The 21,427-nt window shown below is 45.3% G+C and overlaps 1 protein-coding gene across 1 annotated transcript; it reads left to right on the forward strand.

The window, feature by feature from the left end:
• Positions 1-12,493: 12,493 nt before the first annotated feature.
• Positions 12,494-19,620, forward strand: LOC101923345 (purpurin). The gene is made up of 6 exons (XM_027780288.2): positions 12,494-12,625; positions 13,526-13,643; positions 15,042-15,178; positions 16,731-16,843; positions 17,948-18,160; positions 19,384-19,620. Exons 2-6 carry the CDS (start codon positions 13,527-13,529, stop codon positions 19,392-19,394), a joined length of 591 nt encoding a protein of 196 aa, XP_027636089.1. The 5' UTR covers positions 12,494-12,625; position 13,526; the 3' UTR covers positions 19,395-19,620.
• The last annotated feature ends 1,807 nt before the right edge of the window (positions 19,621-21,427 follow it).

Raw genomic sequence — 21,427 nt, forward strand, 5'->3', positions numbered from 1 at the left:
GCTGATGTGTGCCAGGGGTGCATACACATGTTCTAATGGAGGGACAAGGACCTGTTCAGCACTATCATGGTGGAGGTCTGCACCAGATATCCAGAATGGGGGTACATGAGGCCTTCTTGTGAGTAACAAGCAGGACTGTCCCAAGCACAGAACTTGGTCAGTGGGGAATTTTAATTGCCTGATATCTGTATGGATGGCAGCGCTCCAGGTTACAGGCTGTTTAGCAAGGTCTTGCATGTTGCAGCTGTTTTCTGGGTAAAAAGGATGGCAGAAAGAGCAAAAAGAAATTTTCTTTGGTTTTGACTGGAGGCAAGGGAAATAACTAGCTGAGAACTTGAAGGTGGGGAGACAGTTTAGGTGAGTTAGACCATGAAATAAGAGTTTGAAACTGGAAAAAATAGGCTATTTTGTAAATTGTGTGTTCTTATCTTAAGCAAGAGAAAAACAGACAGAAAGTGAGCAAGCATGTCAAAATTATTGATGATTAGTACAAAAATACCATGAAAAAAGAAAAATGGGAAGTCAGAAAGGTCAGGATCCAAAGTGAGATTAAATTAGGAATATGAAGGGCAATAAACATCGGATAGAATGGGAAGAGTAGGAATATCAAGGAAAGTAGTGAAGGACAGGAGTGCTTAGAGTGTTATATGAAGTAATGTCTAAGCTCTTAATGGCTTTTTCTGGCAATTAATGGAGGATCTTCTGAAGTTCTGAAGTGCTGGGAAAAGGGAGATGCAATGATTCTTTCAGCAAAACAGGGAAAAGGAAGAACTGGATAATTCCACAACAGACTGCTTTAAATCTAGCTTCTAAGAAAATACAAGAACAAACGTGTTCTGTAAGTAACTAGAGGACATACATAACAGCCAGTGTGATTTTGTTAAGAGTAAACTGTGTCATGCCTGCATAATTTCCTCTATGCCAGAGTAAGAAGTCTGTGGACAGAAGGAAAGTAATAACTGTCACAGATCTTAAGTCATGAGGAAATGACACAAAAGTACTCTATCTCTTAAGGTGAGGGCTTAGATGAAACAGTTAAAAAGTGGTAGCATATCTGTTTGGAAGAGGAAGAAACATTGTTAGCAGCTCCCTATGAAATGTAAGAACTTCTTGAGTAGGATTCCCCACAGAGGCTGTCTTAGGTGTAGAGCATCTCAGTATTTCCACTGATGAATGGGAAAATGCATATTAAGCCAGCGTATGAGCTGCAGTCACATGTCTGTAAATGTGTTTAAGCACCATCTTAAAACTACGTTGCGGACACCTATGTGCAGGAGGACTAGAACTGACCGAGGGTGCACAGAAAGCCCTGATTATGTGGAGAACAGTCACCTGGTGAATTCATGGGGATGAGTCACTATCCGAGCTTATCACAGGCTGAACATGTGTCAACACTACCAAGTAGGAGGTCTACATCCATCAGGATGATCGTTCTATTGTATAACAGGCTATGCCAAGTTGTACTAAACAGATGTGTCACCTGGAAGACAATGGGAAAATGTGACATGAGGAACTGAGATTTTTTGTCTCTTCTGAGTCATCTCTTTTCTAAACAGAACTGTCCTCAATTGTATAGAGGGCTACTGCTAAGAAAAAGCGAACAGTCTATTCTCCATAGTCATGTAGGACAGGAGATTTCAGATCTGCACTGGAAGGGCTTCCACAACAGTGCGAAGAGATGGCTCTCACCTTATTTCAGGTACCCCTAGAAACAAAGATGCCATTCTTTTTCCCAGTGAACGCCCCTTGTCAGAAGCGATGCGCACATAATGGCACCACCCTGCTGGGAGTGGTATGGACAAACTTCTTATAGCTGGAGGGGAACACATTTTTCTGTGGGTCCAGTCCTCCACACTCCATGGCCTCTCAGGCCAGTTATATGTGAGGAAACCAGTGCTTGCACACCAGGAAAAACTTCATTTGCATAAGTGTAAACCTGCCAGATGGGAGTAATTTTAATGATGATCAACGCATGATGAAAGCCAGAGGCATCCTTCTGCCTTCCAGGGCCTCCAGACCAGATCAACCTGGGCACTTCCAGTATGCTGTAAAGTATAAGCCTTGTTTCATCCCACAGTGATGGGGAGGAAAAGGACTGGGTAAAGTAAAACCAATTAAACAACTTGCAGGGGCACTAATGAACTTTGGATTCTGGTATCCCAAAGTGTCATGGTTAAGCCCCAGCCAGCAACTAAGTACCACAGAACCGCTCACTCACTCCCACCACTCAGAGGCATGGGGAGGAGATGCAGGAAAAAGGTAAAACTCATGGGTTGAGATAAGAACAATTTAATAATTAAAATAAAACAGAATAATAACAACAACAGCAATTGTAATGAGAAGGAGAGAGAGGGAGAGAGAAATAAAATCCAAAAGGGAAAAAAATGAAGTGATGCACAACACAATTGCTTACCACCCACTGACCGATGCCCAGCCAGTCCCCAAGCAGTGACTGGCCAGCCCCAGCCAACTCTCTTCAATTTATATACTGAGAACGATGTCCCATGGTATGGAATACCCCTTTGATTAGTGTGGGTCAGCTGCCTGGCTGTGCCCCCTCCCGATTTCTTGTGCCACTCAGCCCTCTCACTGGCAGGGCCTGAGAGACTTGAAAGTATAAACTTACTAACTTAATATAAACACTACTTGGCAACAACTAAACCCATCAGTGTGTAATCAACATTATTCCCACACTAAATGCAAAACACAGCACTGTACCAGCTACTAAGACGAAAATTAACTCTATTCCAGCCAAAACCAGAAATCAAAGAAATGAATTTTCCTATCACCTGGACTTTGAAGAAGGTCTGAAGTGAAGTTGTAGCTCCTTTTACAGTCTAGCAATTTTTCTGATCTAGTGGAATTGCCTTGTACCAGCTCAGATTTGTGGAAGGAGGGAAGGTCTTCTGGGACCTCATAGCCACATCCCTAAATTATTTCAATATCCAAGAATCAGTCTGTGTATGAAATGAGTATCACAGTGCAGAGCTATGCAGTCAGAGGACACACTCAGGATGTCCTATGTCTAAACATGAGGTCCTTTGGGCTTGGTAACATAGTGTTTTGCAGGCTGTACGGCTTCAACCTTTATGTACAAGTTGACATAAACAGGTTTGGTGGCTGTATTAAGGTGTATGCAAATCATTGTATGTGCTTTTGGGTTGTGATTTGGGAGCTGAAAAATTGCAAATGGGTGAACTATTAATATTAAATCAAAGCTGGCTCTCTTTGGGATCCAAACCTCCCAGATACTTGGACTGCGTTTAGTATGAAATGTTCTGTTCAGTTCAAGATAAATGTTTTTGTTTTGAAACACTTGTAAGAAAAACAAGCACTGTCCAACAGTGACGCTCCAGGCTCAAAATATAAATGATCCAAGCCCAGTTCCTTCCTCTGCATGCACGATTTGAAACTCAACAAGATTTCCCGATAGCAAGGGGAAAGAATAAAGGTCCTAAAGTATTGAAGTTTATAGCTGAAGAGGCAGAGAAACTGAGGCAGTATCAGTTCAGCCAAGCCAGGGCTGTACAACTGCAGTGCAATTGAAACCATGTAGGAACGGTGGGTGGAGCACTAAATCGCCCCTGCAGAGGGAGCCAGCAGTGCCAGAGCGAACCCACTGGAGAAGGCTGGTGGCCAGATGTACCCAGAATTTAAAGTGTGGTTCAAAGGCTGCGGGTGTTCCTGAGGCCTTCAGGGAAACTTAGGTGGCACCATGAAAGCCATTGCTGGCACACCAGTGGTAACTGAGGTGGATACAGTCTAAGCTTGCAGCAGGATAATGCTGTTTGATTGGACTTAGGTAGACAATGGAGGATTTTGGAGGAGGATGAAGCTGCTATTTTAGGAAACTTGCACTAGACTGTCACACAGCATAATAATATCTGAGCACGTGTGGCTGCACACATTTGTTTTTAATAGTTTTAAAACTGAATTGCAGAGTTGGCATAACCCTTCTGCCTTGTTGGGTGTTGGTGGATGTGCTTTACACAGTGTTTCAAATGGAAACCTCAAATGCTTAGGCTGCCCTGAAGGCTTGGCTGGTGGCTGGGAAAATGAGCTAGAGTCTCTGGGGATAAAATTCCTTCCCTCCCAACAGCTCATATCAACAGTCTCTCCCCAGTTCTAAGATGGACACTACTAAAAACTCCAACTGCAAAATAAAATCATCCAGGTGATGTGGTGCAAAATGTGCTGCCCAAGAGAAGCAGTATTGTTAGAGCCATTTATCGGATTGTGTCCAAAGCAGACAGGGCAGATACTACCTGAAAAGCAGAAAGGGTGATGGCAAGTGTTGGGGATATTAGGTCTGAAGATGCTTTTGCCCCTTCTTCATGGGAACAATGTTTTCATCCTAACCAAGAGGCTGTGGGGAGGGGAGCCGCAAGTGACTAATTTGCTTAGGCATTATCTTTACAGGACGCTGTATTGACAGCTACATTCAAACCTTTCTGGCTCACTCATCCGTTGGCATAACAAGATTGCAGCTTATCTGATTTACCAAGTAATATTCTCAGGCCACCTGCTTGTATCCAAGAATAAGCTTTCCTGCCTGGAGCCACAGGAGCCCAGTGAGGATCAGAGTTGTGACCCTCACCCCTCCTGGGCCATGGTCTTCTGTTGCTGAAGTCTGGCCCACTCCTGCAGCCGCACACGGATTGTCTTTTGCTGCATGGAGACCTAGCAGGAAAAACCTCAGGACTCCTGCTCAGCATCATCCCCTGGCCTTCCCTTCTCCTCTGCATGGCCAGGGACCTTTAGATGGCATCACAACATAACCATGCCACCTGGGCTCTTGCCCCCACCCTGTGCCAGGCACTGCTGGGCCCCATTCCTGCCTCCAGCCCCAGCTGGCACAGCCACTGCGCAGCCTCCCTGCGGCCCCGTGGGCGAGGCGGTGGGAGCTGGAAGAGGGGCGGACAACAGTCAGACAAGTCTTGGGACATTATCGAAATGGGGGAGCAGAGGGCAGGGCTGCCCTGCAGAGGGACCTCAGGGGCTGGAGACATGGGTACCAGGAGCAGGGTCCTGCCCCTGGCTGGCAGAAACCCAGCAGAGGTGCAGGATGGTGGCAACGGGGACGTGTGTCAGCTGTGAGGTGTGCATGAGCACAGCCTGAGCTGCACGCTTGTTTTAATGTAGTTGGCTGTTACACAGAAATACAGCAATGGAGCACAGGAACACTGATTAGTGATGATCCTAGGTCTGTAGAACACGCACCTTGAGCAGTAGCTGGTTATGCTAGAGCTCTGTTTTCTTGCTGGCTGGATAGGTGATACCTGAATTGTCAGGATCATTAAATGTTTATAATGAAGTATAAATCCCATGCATACTGTGAAAAGTGTGTTGCCCGCTGCTCAATTGCAAAGGGTGAGTAATGTGTTCTAGTGTCAAAGTTAGGACCTGGACACCCCTCAGAAATTTTTTGCTTGCATTTTGGCCAGAATGTTGGCTCCATCTTGTCAGGGGTAGAGCCAGGAAACATGAGCCTTCCCCTTATTCTTATATAATTGGAGAATTACTTTATAATTAGCACACTAATTTAAGTATTGTACTGGTGGATTGCAGGAAATAGATATTTGAATCTGAATGGTTCTCACAGAAAGGAGGTGATGCTATGGACATGCACATAAATACAAAGTTTTACTTTAGATAGTGTGTTCTGAGTACACAACAATCAGTAGGCATGCTTGATTAGCTTGCCAAAATGCTTTCAACCCCCATAAAAGGATAAGACACAGAAAGTACATCTTCAGGTTAATGTGAGGCTAGTTCTCAGTTAATTGTTTCATTTTATTTCTGAAAAAAACCCACCAAACCTCTCCTTAAATGCAAAATCTTGCAGACTCTTAAAATAAATGTTATTATTATTATTTTCATTATTATTATTCTTATTATTCTCATTCTTCTTCTTCTTCTTCTTCCTCTTCTTAAATAGCCTAGTGTTTAGAGGAGGTATAAGAACACCTGCTATACTGGACTTACCTCACTCAAGGGAATGGTGGTGTGTAAGAGGCTGAACTTTACACTGTCCAGTGCTCTAGGATGTCCTGGCTTTCTGAAAGTGGCAGCCCTTCCCTTGCACTCTTGTCCATGTCAGTTTGGAATGTGGCAAGTCTGGCTGTTGTTTTTTCAGAGACATCTATGACAAAAAGTATCTTTGCCATGCCAGAAGACTGGAAATGCACCTGAGCCTTGAGTAAGTCCACCAGACCTAGCATGGTGATGTGCCTTGTATATCCTCATTGTATACCTTGTAAACATACACAGATTCTCTTAATTTTTATGGAGAGATGGATCAGTTAAAAAAATTATCACAGTACAGTAGCAATGGCAATTTCTGCAATAAGACTACATGAGTTTATCTTTCAATTGACAGATTGTATTCAAAGCTCTTAGAGCAAATCACTGAACCTTGAATAAGAAGATTACTTAGTTGATCAAATGTCCTGTGAAACGGAGGAACAAAAAAGCTCATTAAACTCTTCCAAACTCTTATCATTTGCACTCCTTCTGCAACCATCTTCCCCAAATACTCTAGGCATGGAATTAAGGAAAACACAATGGTAGGTCACATGAAACTTTAATAAGGAACATTAATAACATTCTATAGGTGCTCAGATCTACCCAGAAGTAGGTTTGCTTGTGCAATGTCAGGGGGAAATGATAAAGAAGAGAGAAGAGGCTCTAAGAAAAGGTTTACAGATGTCTGCAGAACAAGAGGGCAGCATCCCAGATGACTGAATTGATTTGTAGGAAACATGGACACAAGGAGGGGGTGGGGGGAAGACAGAGAATAGGATTGTTTAGCAGGAAATAAGTGGAGCAAAGAAACTGACTCTAATTTCATGAGTAAAGAAAGAGCACAAGAGATGATGAAGTAATGAAGAAGAAGAAAAGGGCTAGGGTCCATATGAAGCTGTGGAAACAGCCACGGACTGAAATCTGGGAAGGAGTACGGACAACATGGAGAGTATGGTGATTAGAGAGTGGTGATGAGCCAGGAGGGCCACACGGCAAAAGCCAACAGAAAATGCCCATCCATACATCTGGAATTGGTTATTGTGGAATAATCTTGGGCCCCTTATCAGGGAAGATCCAGGGTACAGAAGCATTTCTGCAAGCCAGGGGGGCTGTTGGGTAGGAGGAAATCAAGGCTGAAAGGGTCCCACAGGGAGTATTTCAAAGTTTGCTTTTGGATATTCAGATCACGTGAAGCTGAGTGATTCTCCACACACCTGCTGCAGGACAACTAAACCAGGCTGGGAAGGTGTTCAGAGAGATACACATTCAGGTGAGTTTAGAAAGAGGCTGGTGGCACACTGAGATAATGAAGGTGGAGATGGCTCAGGGACAGGCCTTGCCAGGATGGGGTGACAGTGGTGTGCACAGGGATGCAATCAGAGGAAGTGGCTTTAACTCGAAGGACTATGAACAATCAGGGAACCAGAAAATGTGGGACACAGCATGGCCACCATGGGTAGGAGGTCAAGCCAAGAAATCACGAGAAGCTGGGAAAGACTGTGTAGTCTCAGTGCACACAGCAGAACAGCGCAAAGAGGAACACAACACTGGCAGGTATAAGGCTGCCGCAAAGAAGCAGCAAGTACTGATAGTCCAGAGACCAGCAACAGGGCTGGCCATACAGGTGTTTCACTGGTCATAGCAGGAGTGGCTGTAGCTCCCTGTGGTGGGGAGCAGCGGGTCCTGAAGAGGTTTTGATGGTATCTGAGCAGACTGCAGCGTGTCTCCTCCTCCTTCACTCCTTCTGGGCAGAGGGACACTTAAGGTCCATTTCCTCCAGCAGAAGTTGCTGTAGTGATGTTATTTCTAGTGGGCATTAGTAACTATCTCTTTGAGGCGACACTGCAATTTTCAGTGTTTCCAGCTTGTTGCTCAGGCTGAAGTGGATGTAAGCTTAGCCTTTGGGTGAAGTGTATTCCAGTTGAAAGCTTACAGCAGTGGTAACACGTTGGAACCTTCGAATTGACTGGAACCTCTGGGTCCTTCTGTAAAATAAATTGCTTTGCTATGTAAGTGCCCTCAGCTGATGAGAAGCATGTCATGATGAAAACGGTGAAGTTTCCTATCCATGGAATATTTAACCTCTCAGGTCTTGCACTTTCAAAGAAAATCAGCTGTTGAAAGCATAAAACAAACAAAATCCTCCATGAAAAAAAAAAATTTGATCATCTTTCACAGCTTAGAAAAAAACTCACAGTTCTTTTCCCATAGATGTGGTACTTAGGGGCATGGTTAAGTGGTGGACTTTGCAGTCCTGGGTTAATGGTTGGACTTGATGATCTTAAAGGTCTTTTCCAACCTAAATGATTCTATGATTCTATTATGAAAAGACAAATATTGCATCTTTAAAGAAATGTTGCAACTGAAACGAACAAAACTGGTCTGCAAATGGACCGGTTCAGTTGCAAATACTAGGTATGTATATGAATATGGCAACAGTATGCCCAGTGGTAATTACTAGAAAACAACGACCAAAACATCCACCTCTTTATTTGATGGTCAAAAATGGTCTTTTTCATCAGGTTGCCTCAGGCCTGGGTGGTCTTTTGGTACAGAGTAGCAACAGGTCATTAGGGAAACTGTCACGGCTTGGAGAGTGAAATCCAGCAGCTCACTGACCAAGCTGCAACCATCATCCATACAGTTGTGCAGAAACCAGGAGATGGCACAAAGCCTGATGTCTCTTTGGCCAGCAGATCCCTGTATGTCAAAATCACACTTCAGGAGAGATTTTAGGCAGCTCTGCATTCAACCCTGTGCTGCCAAAGCAGCAAGATACTGAAGGGTTTGGAATACACGCTGTAACTTAGTTTTGCTGGCAAGTCCTTGAAAATGGCCCTGATAAAGCCATTCCCTCTGGGGCTGGCTACCTATGACAGCAGAGGTGCTGAGGCTCCTTGACGCTTCTTGTGCTTTGAGCAGTCTCCTGTTTTCACTTGCAAACTGGTGAGACCTGTGTGTCTGTGTCTGAGACGTGTTGTATGCATGGCAGCATGGGAGCCCCTGCTCTACCAATTGTCAGTCAATATGTTCAGCAAGAATGACACTATCTTACTTCAGAAGGGAAAGGTGCCTTTCAGTTCATGTCATTTAAAGCCATCAGATATTTGAATGGCACCTTGAAAGTCATAAAGCAGTGATTTATGATGCTTTTTTATCTAATGATGTGACACACCCAGGAACCTTACCCTGAACCACAGAGGAACAAACTTCAGATTATTTCCTCTTCATCTGTATTGCATCACTCTCTGTATTGGGAAAGATCAGCATTTCTGAGCAGAAGTCACAGAAACTGAGAACCTCAGGCAACAGCCTTCATGTGATGTGCCACTATGGGAAGGCCATATTTCTCCTGCCTCCCACCCCAGTGAGGGAGTAGAGCAGACTATCACTGTTCTCTGTGTCCTTGGAAGACCTGGGCTTGGGACGCAGGTCCTCCAGCAATGCAAGCACATGTGTGTGACACCCCAGAAGGAAGCCCTCCATCCTCAGCAGCATAAACTAGATCTAAAGCTAGAGCAGGAAATCCTGGCAACTTACAGTGCAATAACCATGACGATAGCTGTAAGGGGTGACTCAAAATGCACCTACATGTAGTTCTCCACCACCCTGGTAAACAAGCCCACACCTTAAGGGAACTTAATGCCTGATGTAGGAGGCTATTTAGAGATCTCACACTGTACCGTTGGCTGCTGAGCTAGCACATGTTTGTAAATCTGAGTCGGCAGTGCAATTGCAGTAATTCCCAGAGCAGTTTACCCAATGCTTATTCCAATAATAAGGCAGAAGGAGGGGGGCTGCTACGGGTAGGAAATCCAAAACTGCTGCTGCTGTGCTTCATAGGATAGGGCAGGAGATAAAACTAATCATCTTGTCTGCATACCTGTTTTACTGCAGGCCATTAAAACTACCAGTTACTCTTGTGCTGAGTCTAGTACACTGAGTATATGTTTTATTTGTTCAGGCCATCTTCTCTATTAAATACAACCTAGTTTTGATAATCAGGTCTGGAACAGGCCCTTGGATGTCTTCTTTGACAACCAAACCCTGCAGTGCAACTTTGTTTTTATAAAATCTATTCCATATTACATAAAATTTAACCATCCCTGGAATATGCCTCAGGGTTCTGAAGCCTCCCTTTTCTTTCTATGCCCAGCACAAACCTCCATAATACTGTGAAAATGAAGATTAGTTTGATTTTGTTTTCCTATTGCTCTAAACAGCAAATAATGCAGTGGCAGATGTTACAGTCACTAACCAAAATCTTATGCTGTGATTAGCTATTATTAGCATGTCTCTAATCCCCGTTGGATTAAGTGGTCACCTAAGCATGGCTTCGAGTGTCACCCATGTCTCACATGGACATAAACTAATCTGTTTTATTGGAAACAGATGAAGTGATAAATGTTTCAAAGCCCTTCTAATTTACAGAAAACACTGGCGTTCAAATTTCTGTGTCAGGGTGGAAAAGCATACTTCTGCACTCAGATTCAGTGTCAGGGGAAAGTCCTTTGAAAATCTAGTTGACATCTAGTGGGTATCCGCCCTCCAGTCGGCAAAAAGGAGTTTAAGAAGTTACTTTTTATGTCATTCTTTAAGTGGCCAAGCATTACTTGGGCTTTCTGGGCCTTTCTAAATGAAGTAAATGCTGCCGCTGAAGAAGAGACAAGTACAAGGAGCATGTGCCAGGGGAGTTGAGTGTGTTCTCAGGAGCACGGTGTGTTTGCAAGACCATAGGTAACGAGCTGTGCCTGAATTAACAAAGCTGGTTATCGTCACACTCAGTGCTGGAGGCTGCCAGCCCTGTACAATCCTTTCAGGGACTCTGCTCAACCCTGGAGCATGGTACATATGGTGAGCAGACAGCTGTAGCTAAAGGATTAGTTCAGCAAACGGCTGTTTGGCGTCTTTGTAGAAAATCAGGCCAATGAATCCAGGCAGGAGGAGGTAGACCCACATTGCCCAGGACCAAACTGGCCAGTACCTTGTCGCAGCAGCTGTATATGTGCTATCTCCCCACACCTCTAGATTTTGGCGTCCCTGAATGAACCCAGCCAGAATGCCCAGGGAGAAGAAGGAGCCATTGTGCATAACTGGCCAGCCCCAGAGTTCTCTACCTGCCCCAAAGAAAGCCACTTATGAAGAGCCAAGAGCATAGGGTGTGATGGCATGGCCCCACCATGTGGTGCTTGCTCCTGATCGCCCCTGGCCTGGGATGGGTGGTCTCACCTTCCTGTCCCAGCTAACAGCTAACAGTGATTACCCAGGTTGCCTTTGAAGCCATGCAGGTGGCAAGAAGAGGGTACGCTCAGCCCCTCCGCCAGACATGCACATGTAAAGTATGATTGCCTCCCTCTAAAGTGTAAGTGGAAGTTGCACAGAGGCCATATCAAAGTTTCCTCTGGCAGGAAGCAAGGACTGTCTTTCCCAGATAATGGCAACCCTAAACAAGCTGCTTGGAAAGCAACACAGTTCACACCAGCTACAGGGCAAGGTTGTGTGCTTCTGTTGAGGAATTCCTGGGCAAGTGACTGTAAGTCACTGCAGCAAGACCAACACATCCAGAAGGTTCTAGCATTACTCTGAAATGTCCAGGTTGTTGGATGAGTACCAGGAGGTTCAGGACTCCCTGGGCTTACTCTGTAGGAACTACACAGTTGTCTCTAATAGGTATGTCCAAGGCTCTTCAGCACCCGGAAGCCCAATGGGAGAAGTAACTGCTAGTGCTGGTAACTCCTAGATGAATGTGTGAAGTCTTAAATCTCCCAGGTGAAAGTGGCTAGAAAGAATACATGGGCAGCCTTTGTAGTTGTGGGAATTCTTTGGGCACTTGGGGAAATTGTAAAAACAGCAGGCATGGTTTGCTACCAAAAATGTTTTTCTAGCCATTTCTGCCTTTTCATCTTTTTGTGCTTTATTGCATTCCCATGGAGGTCTTCTAGGAAGAACATCTTGGAAAGGACAGAGCTATAGCATTCATGTAACTGGAAATGTTGATAAGATGAACTGGGAATAATGTGTATAAAGATCTTTCAGTGCACAGGAGAAGTAGGGACTCTGAGACTTTAATGTGAACTTGAAGGCAATGTTTCCTGCTCTTGCAAGAATCACCTTATTTTGATGATGCAGATATTGGAAGAACTTATTATATATCCAACCCATGCACATTATCAAATATGAACACGTGCCTATGCAGAGAGGTATGTATAGTCCATGCGTTTCTCTGGTTAATGCTCTGTGCTTATTCTCCTAACACGTGTTAGAAGCAGAAAGACTTCAGTGAGACAAAGGTGTGATACAATCACATCAGTAGACTTATTAGCTTTCTGGGCAGCTTTTTCCATGATGTAAAAGCTGTGTTTGTATTAGTATAGCAGTTAGACCCACCAGTGTGAGGATTACAGTTGGTTTTTACATAATGGATTATCCAAGATTAAGTGTTTTATTCAGGCACACGAGCAAAAATAACCAATTAGTGACTTTGCAGATCCATTATTTAAAGGCAGCTGGAGGGCAACTGACACAAGACTCTTCTGCTGACTGCAGCCCGAAGACTGAAGCAAAGAAGTCTCAGGAATCTCCAGCATCTCTAACCCAACAGGTAGGTCTCTCTTCAGCAGAGGCAGACCAGATTAGCATCTCTTACAGCAGGGAAGTGCAGCTTGCACTGCAGCAGCTAGGAATAGAATAGCTACTTGGGTGTTTAGAACTTCTGGGTTAGTAGTTCAGCTTGGATGCTGTAGGCAAATTTCAGGTAACTGTGTTTTTTCTTGGCATCAGAACAGGTATTCAGAGTCAAATGCTCTGCAAGAATGGTCAATGCAGGTGCTTTCTTCCTGAAGTGGGAGAAACAAATATGCTGGGATACCCAAGGGGACAAATAAAGCCATGGCCATCTGGTGGCTGTGCTGCCATGGCAGATCAAGCCTCTAGGAACTGAATATTATTTATCGTGTTTGTCGAGAGAATGGTCTGAGGGCAGACAATATCAAGACATACTTTCCTATTAAAGTAGGCAGCTAGGAAGAGCCTGTTTTGGTCATGAGAACTGGTCTTAAAGAACACAGTTTTGCTGGCTTGAAAGCAAAGTGGACACTCACCATGAAATAATTGGGAACAATATCCTTACAACCTACAGTGTTTTACCAGAGTTCATCAGAATATTATTCTTCTTGTGAAAACAAAAATTTAAAAAAATATCAAAATTTTATCAGTTCTTACGAACCTTATACAGTCAGGCTTGATTTATAATGTAAAAATATAATGAGCCAAAATACTCCTACTGGCAAGCAAAATACTCTTGCAAAGTAATGCCCATCAGTGCTCAGTTTTGGCTGGATTTGGGAACCACAATGACCCAGTGGTTTTTCAGTGGAGGATTTATAATCTACTCAGCATGAAACTAGTCTTAAAATGAGGGGAATGTATCTGTAGGCACGCAATGCAGGCTACCCATGTCTACTGCATTAAATAAAACTCCATGTTTGCTTTTTTCTTGCAGAATGAAATACACACACTATGTTTTCCTGGCCTCGATCTTCTCCACTGTTGAATACAGCCTAGCTCAGACCTGTGCAGTGGAGTCTTTCTCTGTGAAAGACAATTTTGATCCAAAAAGGGTAATTATGGCTACTTCAGCAGTATATGTGAAGAAGCTTCACATATAAACTGTCTTTCCAGGTTATGGGTTGTGTTAACTAAAGAGGTTCGTCAGTAAGAGGTTAAGTCCTTTTGTATTCTGTCTCTCAGACACTGTTCCTGGAGTTTGCTTTTCTCACTAGTGATTAACCTTCTGAGCATTATGGTAAAACAGGCCTTGAAAGTCATGGATGTGATTCTGTAGGATGTCACCTTCTGCTAGCTCAAAGCTCAGTACAGACTTCAGCTTTGAGTGGTCCCAAGAATGAAACAATTTAGATCCCCATCAGAAAGCCCAAACACATGCCCTAGGGGACTTGCATCCACCACCAGCCATTCTTGGGAGTCATAGCCAAGTGAAAATTCACCTAGCTGGGTATCCTGAACACAGACTCACTCTTGCTTAGACACAGAATTTAATCTGCCTGCCTCTGAGAAGGAAATCAGGGCTATCTCGGTGATGAAAAGGTCCAGACAGGTGTGCCAGATTGCCACCATCCCTCAGCAAACATCCCCTCCAGCTGCAGCTGGGCTGGCACCAGCACTTCCTCTATACAAAATTGGCTTTGCTGGAAACAAACCCATGTCTGGAGAGATCTTTGGGAATATCCCAGTTTTATAAAGGCAAAGATTTTCTCAGGCTCCTGTATTTGAGAATTATGGACTCTGTTTTAGACTTCACCGTATAGCTTGCCAAACAGATCTCATTAGCTTCAATGAAGAATCAAATTTAACACAGCTAGGTTCTGCTTTCCTCAATACTTCTACTACTAATATTATTTTTTGAGGGCCTTCCTGTCTGTCAGTCACCTGTTTAGGTCTTGTTTTCATTTTACTAGATACTGCTTGTACATTTTCAGGGACTCATTTTTTCCTAGACATTTTCCTTCCCCTAACCTCATTTCACCTCCTCCTGCTGCTAGCTTCCCCAGCACGCTCTTTCCTCTTCGTAGTTCACAGAGCCATTGCCTTCTGCTTCCCTGGGTAGACCCTTGTCACCATTGGAGATTGTGGCCCCCGGCAGCCACAAAATGTCTCCAGCAGCTTGCTAAGGTCTTTGTGGCTGCAGTTCAGTATCACTGACGGCAGCTTCCACGGAAAAGCAGAGGACTGAAACAGGGAAGAACTATCTGACTCCCAGCAGGCATCTCAGGATGGGAGAAGCTTCTGGTGTGGGGTCACTGTGACAGGAACATTCCACATGACAATGAGTACAAGCACTCAGCAGTGCAGAGGTGTGTGCTACACACCCACCTGAACGAAGACTGTCTCCATAGGCCAGGAAATGGGTAGCCAGAAGGGCATCATGTTTACAGAAATGCTTTTGTGCTAATCTTGCCATGGTGATTAATCCAGATACTAACAGTATTTCATGTCAGTATGCAGGGAAATGGTATGCCCTGGCCAAGAAGGATCCAGAAGGCCTTTTCCTTCAGGACAACATCTCTGCTGAATACACTGTGGAGGAAGATGGCACAATGACAGCATCTTCCAAAGGCCGAGTGAAGCTTTTTGGGTGAGCTCTCCTGACTTTAAGCTCTAGCTGCTGCCATGAGGTACTACAATAGGTGATCTATCCTGAGCACACAACACAACCTGTTGTCTCCACCAGAAAGGGAAGCTCAATCAAGGTAACACATTCAAAGCCAGAGGTTAGACACTTCTGAGTCCTGGATTACTTCTCAGCCTGTCTCTGGTATGGGTCCATCACAAAACTACTGCATAAAGTAAATTATAAAGTCAAATCTTGAATTATGGAGTGATCAGGTAAATGAACTGCAACGAGGTGAGAGGAGCTAGCAAAGTCTGTGGGGCTGTGAGGGCAGGAGCAATCTTATTTCACTGAGTGGTTCAGGGGAAGGAGTGTAAGTGAGCATTACTTTCACAGATCTTTCCACACATTGTTGGACAGACTTCTGAGGAAAACGTAGTTAACTCTTCGATGCCATTGCAATGCCTGAACAGACAGATGGAAGGATGCTTAAGAGTTTTGCCAATTGGTCACGGTTACTATAAGGAATTACAGCACTTAAGGGGACCAAACAGCTTTCTGGGTGTAGAAAAGAAAACCTGGGGCTTCCACAGACCAGCCCTAGTCCTGCTGTGCATTAACTACCAAAAACTGTCTAACTGCATGAACAGTAGAGTAGAGCAGGTGACTATGAACCTTGTAAGTCTTAGAGCAGAGCACTCCAGGATATTTTGGAATGGGGCAAATGAAGCTTTGCAGGCACACTATGCAATGTGGGTGGGAAGATTCCTGAAAAGACCCTCTGGAAACCAACTGGGGTCTCAAGGCTGCTGGGAATTTATTTCTACAACAGCAGAGTAAAGGGGAAGTGCAGCCTGTGCAATGAAGGGAGTGAAGGACCTTCCATTGTTTCACAAATCCAAGTAATGCTTGACAAAGTGTGCTAAGACGCAGGTGGTATTCAAAGCAAACAGATGCCAACCAGAGAAGGACATTAGAAGAAATGGACAATGAAGACAGGCTGTCTGGGCACCTACTGGGTTCCCACAGCCTGTATAAAGTCCTTTAACTAGCTTGGACAGCAAAGTGTCTGTAATTATTTTTGTGCTTGTAACAGACATCCCTGTGGCAACAGAGCTAGGAAGGGTTAGAGAGAGGAGAGCCAACTCCCTGCCTCTGCCTGGGGACACAGCAAAAGAGCCCAAATGCAGGTCAGCTCACTCTGCAAACTGCTAGCAGGGAGCCAAGAAACAATGTCCATCATTTTGCTTGGTAGCTATCTGCTTGTACAGAAATGGGTGGTAAAAAGCCTGCTGAGCTGAAGGAGGGTCAGGGCACTGCCCCAGCTGCAGCGGCGTAGTTGTACAGCAGGGCAGGGACCAGACGGACCAGACACCAGCAGTGCACTGCCAGTGGTGGGGAGGGTGTCACAGATTTGCTTACTTAACAACAAACAGCGACTTTGCATTAAGAAAGGCCATACCCAATGCTCAGCTGAACTGTAGCCTGGTTCTTGCCTGAGCCCTGAGTGAGGGACACCCATTCAAAGCTCAGAGGGCACAAGGTTTTACCTTCAGTCTCATGGATCTCGTTGCAGGTTCTGGGTGATCTGTGCTGACATGGCTGCTCAGTATACAGTACCTGACCCAACCACTCCAGCAAAAATGTACATGACCTACCAGGGCCTGGCCAGCTACCTCTCCAGCGGTGGTAAGTGAACTGCTCCAGCCCCCCAGTGCTGGTCAATAGCTCAGAGCTGCCCAGATTTGTGTGTTTCAGTGTACGAGCAGGAAAAACAGTTGAGTTTAGATTGCTTCAAGTGGAGACAAAGCATCCTTTTTTGAGAGGACGCTTTAACCAAGAAATGCTTTTTATCTCCACAGAAGGGGCAGGGTACAGAGACTCCCTAGAGACCCCACCTACACACTATATATGTTAACAGGGCATATGCAGCTTAGAGACAATGGGCTACATAGATTTTATACAGCCAAGTGGGGCGCTGCACCTAGGGAGGCAGTATTTCCTGGGCCCTGCAGTGGGCATTACAGAGGTGCTGAGGGCCAGTCATCCTTGTACTCCTCATAACTAATGGGAGGTGACATGTGGACCCAGACCCACATCTGCATTCCAGCAGCAAGACGCAGTTCTCCTCAGACAGACATAGCTGGACTCAACAAAATGGAGCTCTTAACTGAAGTCCCCCTTGTAGAAACTGCTCATGCTGAACCTCACTTACACAGCCTTCACATCCCATACTTCGTGCCAGTCTCCCACAGCTGTGGGACTCCAGCTGTGGAGTCGGGCTGTGCTTGGCCTGCTAATGCATAAGAAAGAAGTACATTCATTTAGTACAGGCAGATAAGCCACACCAAAATGCACTTAGTTGAGCGAGCCTGGAAAACAGGAGGAATGTTTTTTTTTTTAACTGAAGCTTCTTCTATAGGAAATGTAATCTGTACAGCCAAAATTTAATCTGTATGCTCCACCCACCATGCTTGAGCGAGAAAAATCAAGCCATTTTTTGTCATTGAAAACCTGGAAAGTCCTAGTCCTCCTAATACTTCTTGCCTAAGAAACCAAAGGTGAAAATGTACTGAGCATCGTGGGGAGTAACACAGCCTCAGGATGCCCCATGCTTGTCCCAGTTCTTCACTTCATGGTGTGGGCATAAGATGGATGTGGGAGATGACTTCACATACTTTGGGATGCTATCTCTGCCATGTGCTGAAGTGAAGTGTCTACCTGTGGGATGACTATGTCCACCTCTGCTTTGTTTTGCCTGCTGTGACAAACAATTGTGTTCTGATGTTTCAGGGGACAACTACTGGGTGATTGATACTGACTACGATAACTATGCCATTACCTATGCCTGCCGCAGTCTAAAGGAGGATGGCTCCTGTGACGATGGCTACTCCCTGATCTTTTCACGCAACCCCCGTGGCCTCCCCCCAGCCATCCAGCGCATTGTCCGTCAGAAGCAGGAAGAAATATGCATGTCTGGCCAGTTCCAGCCAGTGCTTCAGTCAGGTACTTCGGGCTAATTAGCAAACTCACTGATATGGCTGCGCTAGCAGCTTGTAGGGTAGGTGATAACATTTGCTGTAAATACAACAAGAATCACAGCGAACTAAGTTGTAGTCTTTTAGCAACTTTAAAAAAAAATTCTATCTAATAGGAAAATAGTTGCAAAGGGAAACCCATACAAGGGAGACCTTAAGTTTGCCCTTATAGGAATCCTCTGTGCTGAAACTGGCACACTACGAAAGGAAGATCAGCTCTGTTACTGTAATAGATAGGGTATGGACGGGTGTAACAACCTGGTGTTTCTGCACTTAGAAATGCTTGTCTTGGCCATCTGGGTAACAGCATCTTACCTTATGTCTGTGTACTGTCCTTCAGGAAGGGAGGATAAGCTGCCTCCAAGAAGAAGCACCCTCGCTCTTAGCTCCACCGTGATTTGTGTCCTGGGTGGCCTGAGTAGCAGAGACGAGGGGCTCTGAGCAGTGGTTCTGACTGTGTCTGCTGGCAGTGGGAGTCAGCAGTTGTGCCACATAGATGCAGACAGAACATGTCCAAAGCCTATTTTGAGATAACTTTTTTTGGGGAGGCATGGCAGATGATCTATAGCTCCTGTGCTAGTCCACAAGATAGGCAGATAATTTTTGAGGGATATGCTGGAGGCAGAAACTCCTCTTTCTTGGCAGCTGAGTGCCAACACCCTTCACCTACCCACTGCCTTGCCTGGACACTGGCCCCTTCCCAGCCCAGGCATGGGGACCTGGACTGGGGGATTGCCACAGTAACACACGTGTTGCTGCACTTCTGGACAAGAATTAGCAGCTAAAACCTTCTGAACAGCACACCATTGTGTGAACGAGTCCACTACAGAGCAGGTGCCAGGTGCTGGCATCATCCGAGTTTATGGGCCTGGTATGGGCACCCCTGCCCCATGCCTTCCACATTGCTTACTGTATCAGAGGGAGGGTAGCTGGTTTGTGAGCTCATGTCTAGGTGCTGACCTAGCTGCAAACTGATGGCTAGCTGGGATTACCAAAGGCTGCGCAAATGCCATGCCAACAGACACAGAGCAATGCAAACAGCAGCTTTTGCAACCCCCACTCTAATCTTGTACTGTGATTCAGAAGTACCCTAGGAAGGCTGTAGCTACAGCTTCACTGAAGACTGAAAGATTGTTAGAGCTCTTTGCAAATTACTTACTGGGACTAAAGTTTGCTTTTCTTTCTTTCCAGGGGCCTGCTAAAAGTACACTTCTGATCCTATCCTTAAGCACAGAAACCAGACCTCCTAGAAGTTGCCACTCAGCTAATAAAAAAAATAAAATCATAGTATGGACTAGTGTGTTTTTCCTGAAAAACACATGAAAATGTTAGTGTTTTTGTAAACTGTGTGCAATACAGTACTGATATTTGGATTTTCAAGGGGATACCTAATGTGGCATTTGTCAATAAATGTTTTTTAAAAACACACCTCTGGAACTGTTTTTTGTTACCTGCTGTGCTCTTGAGGAGCAGGAAGAGTGGGGCTGCTTGCCGAGGGGAGGTGAGGCAGCAGCTGGGGGTGGCCCCAGCACAGGCAGGGAGGGCTCTGTCCCTCCCCAGCACCAAGCAGGGGAAGCAGGGCAGCAGTGGTGACAGGGACAGGCCCCTTGACAGTGCTGATTGTCAGACAAGTGCACAGGGACAGGACAGGCCTGGGGTTTGCCTGGGAAGTCCAACCAGAGAGCGAGGGCAGCAAGGCACAGGACAGGGCACAGGCGTGCCTGCGTGGTGTCTTCGGCCAGAGACAGGACTGGAGAGTGGGTCAGAGGCAGAGCTACCTGCGGCAAGGCTCCCAGGGGGCAGAGGCCCAGGCTGAGCTGAAAAGGGTTTGTGGACCACAGAGGGGTCCCAAGGGGTCTGCATACAAGCAGTATGGGGGTGGCAGTCCCAGGTGAGGCTGCACAAAGCAACGAAGGGCTGTGGGTGCCTGCAGGGCCCTGGCATACACAATGTAGCTCTCCCACGAACATTTCTATTTAAATTCTGAAGCTACGAAATCCTTTTGAACAACAACCTGAGATGAAGCTGATAGTGTGATCCTTGCTGCCTGGTAATATGGTTATTTCTGGTACACGGGAATACTCCAAAGTCTGCACAGAGTATTTCTAACTAGCACCTGAATCACAAATGCAATAAAGCAGATGTTCCTGTCAGTAACACCAGGACATTGCTTTAAATGAGCAGTTACTTCCATTTCTAACGGCATAAGCAGTAATCTGCTCCCCACTGCCTTTGTAATCCAGCCTCCAGTATCTGAGGTACAGAACTGAAAAATACAGAACTGATAGGTTTTATGGCCAAGAATTTCACACATAGAGGGAACCAAAAGAATAGTATCTAGATAATTCCATGTAGAAAAAGTAACCCAAGTCAGCATTGTTTATATGTATCTCCCACTGCCCTTAGTAAAAGCACGTTCACTTCAAATGTTTCCTATGAACAAAACTACCAGTCCAGAACACCCCCAGCAACCTGCTGAACCCTGCAATTTGTCAGCAACACTCATTTTTACAAGTCATGATTACCAAGCACAGAGGGAAGACCAAGCTGAACAGCCCCCACTCCTGAGGCTTTCAAAAGGTATGTGGCACAAGGCTGACATCGAGTGAAGACCTTCAGAGCACTGCACTACAAAACAGCTTCTGCAAGATGCATACACAATCAACAGCATCCAACGATTATCTACTGCCTCTCTTGGAAGGCACATAAAAATCAGTGACTGAAGACTCTTCTCCAAGGCCGGAGGCCTTACCCCAGATATGCAGAGAAGTCTCTCAAGCTTGCGTTTCCCAGGATTTCCAGGCAGGACTCCTAAGAATCTCAGCCAGCATAAAAAAAAAAAGTGTTCCTTGCTCTTGTGGTCTAGGGAAAGTTACCCTGATGGGGAACAAGATGGTGAACTACCATCTAAAGCTAAGGACAGAAACTGAAGAGCAGCAGCAGGCAATACAAACAAAAAATCACACAGATACAGACTACTGAGTGCTGAAAAAATATCAGCCTTTTGTGCTGGACTAAGTGCAAGGTCAGTGCATTGACTGAGTGTTCACCACTTGCCCGCCTCTCCCATAAGGAAGTATTGGGGTGGAGATTGGTGAACTTGGGACTTGCATCGCAGGTGATCAGACAACGCCAGACCTTAACTGAAGGAGCCTGGCCTTTGGCCAGGACATTCAGACCAGTATTACCCGTCCTAGAGAAGTGGAATTTTTCATGTCTATCATTATAATAACTG

This window comes from Falco peregrinus, chromosome Z, assembly GCF_023634155.1.
Source record: "Falco peregrinus isolate bFalPer1 chromosome Z, bFalPer1.pri, whole genome shotgun sequence".
Classification (NCBI taxonomy): domain Eukaryota; kingdom Metazoa; phylum Chordata; class Aves; order Falconiformes; family Falconidae; genus Falco; species Falco peregrinus.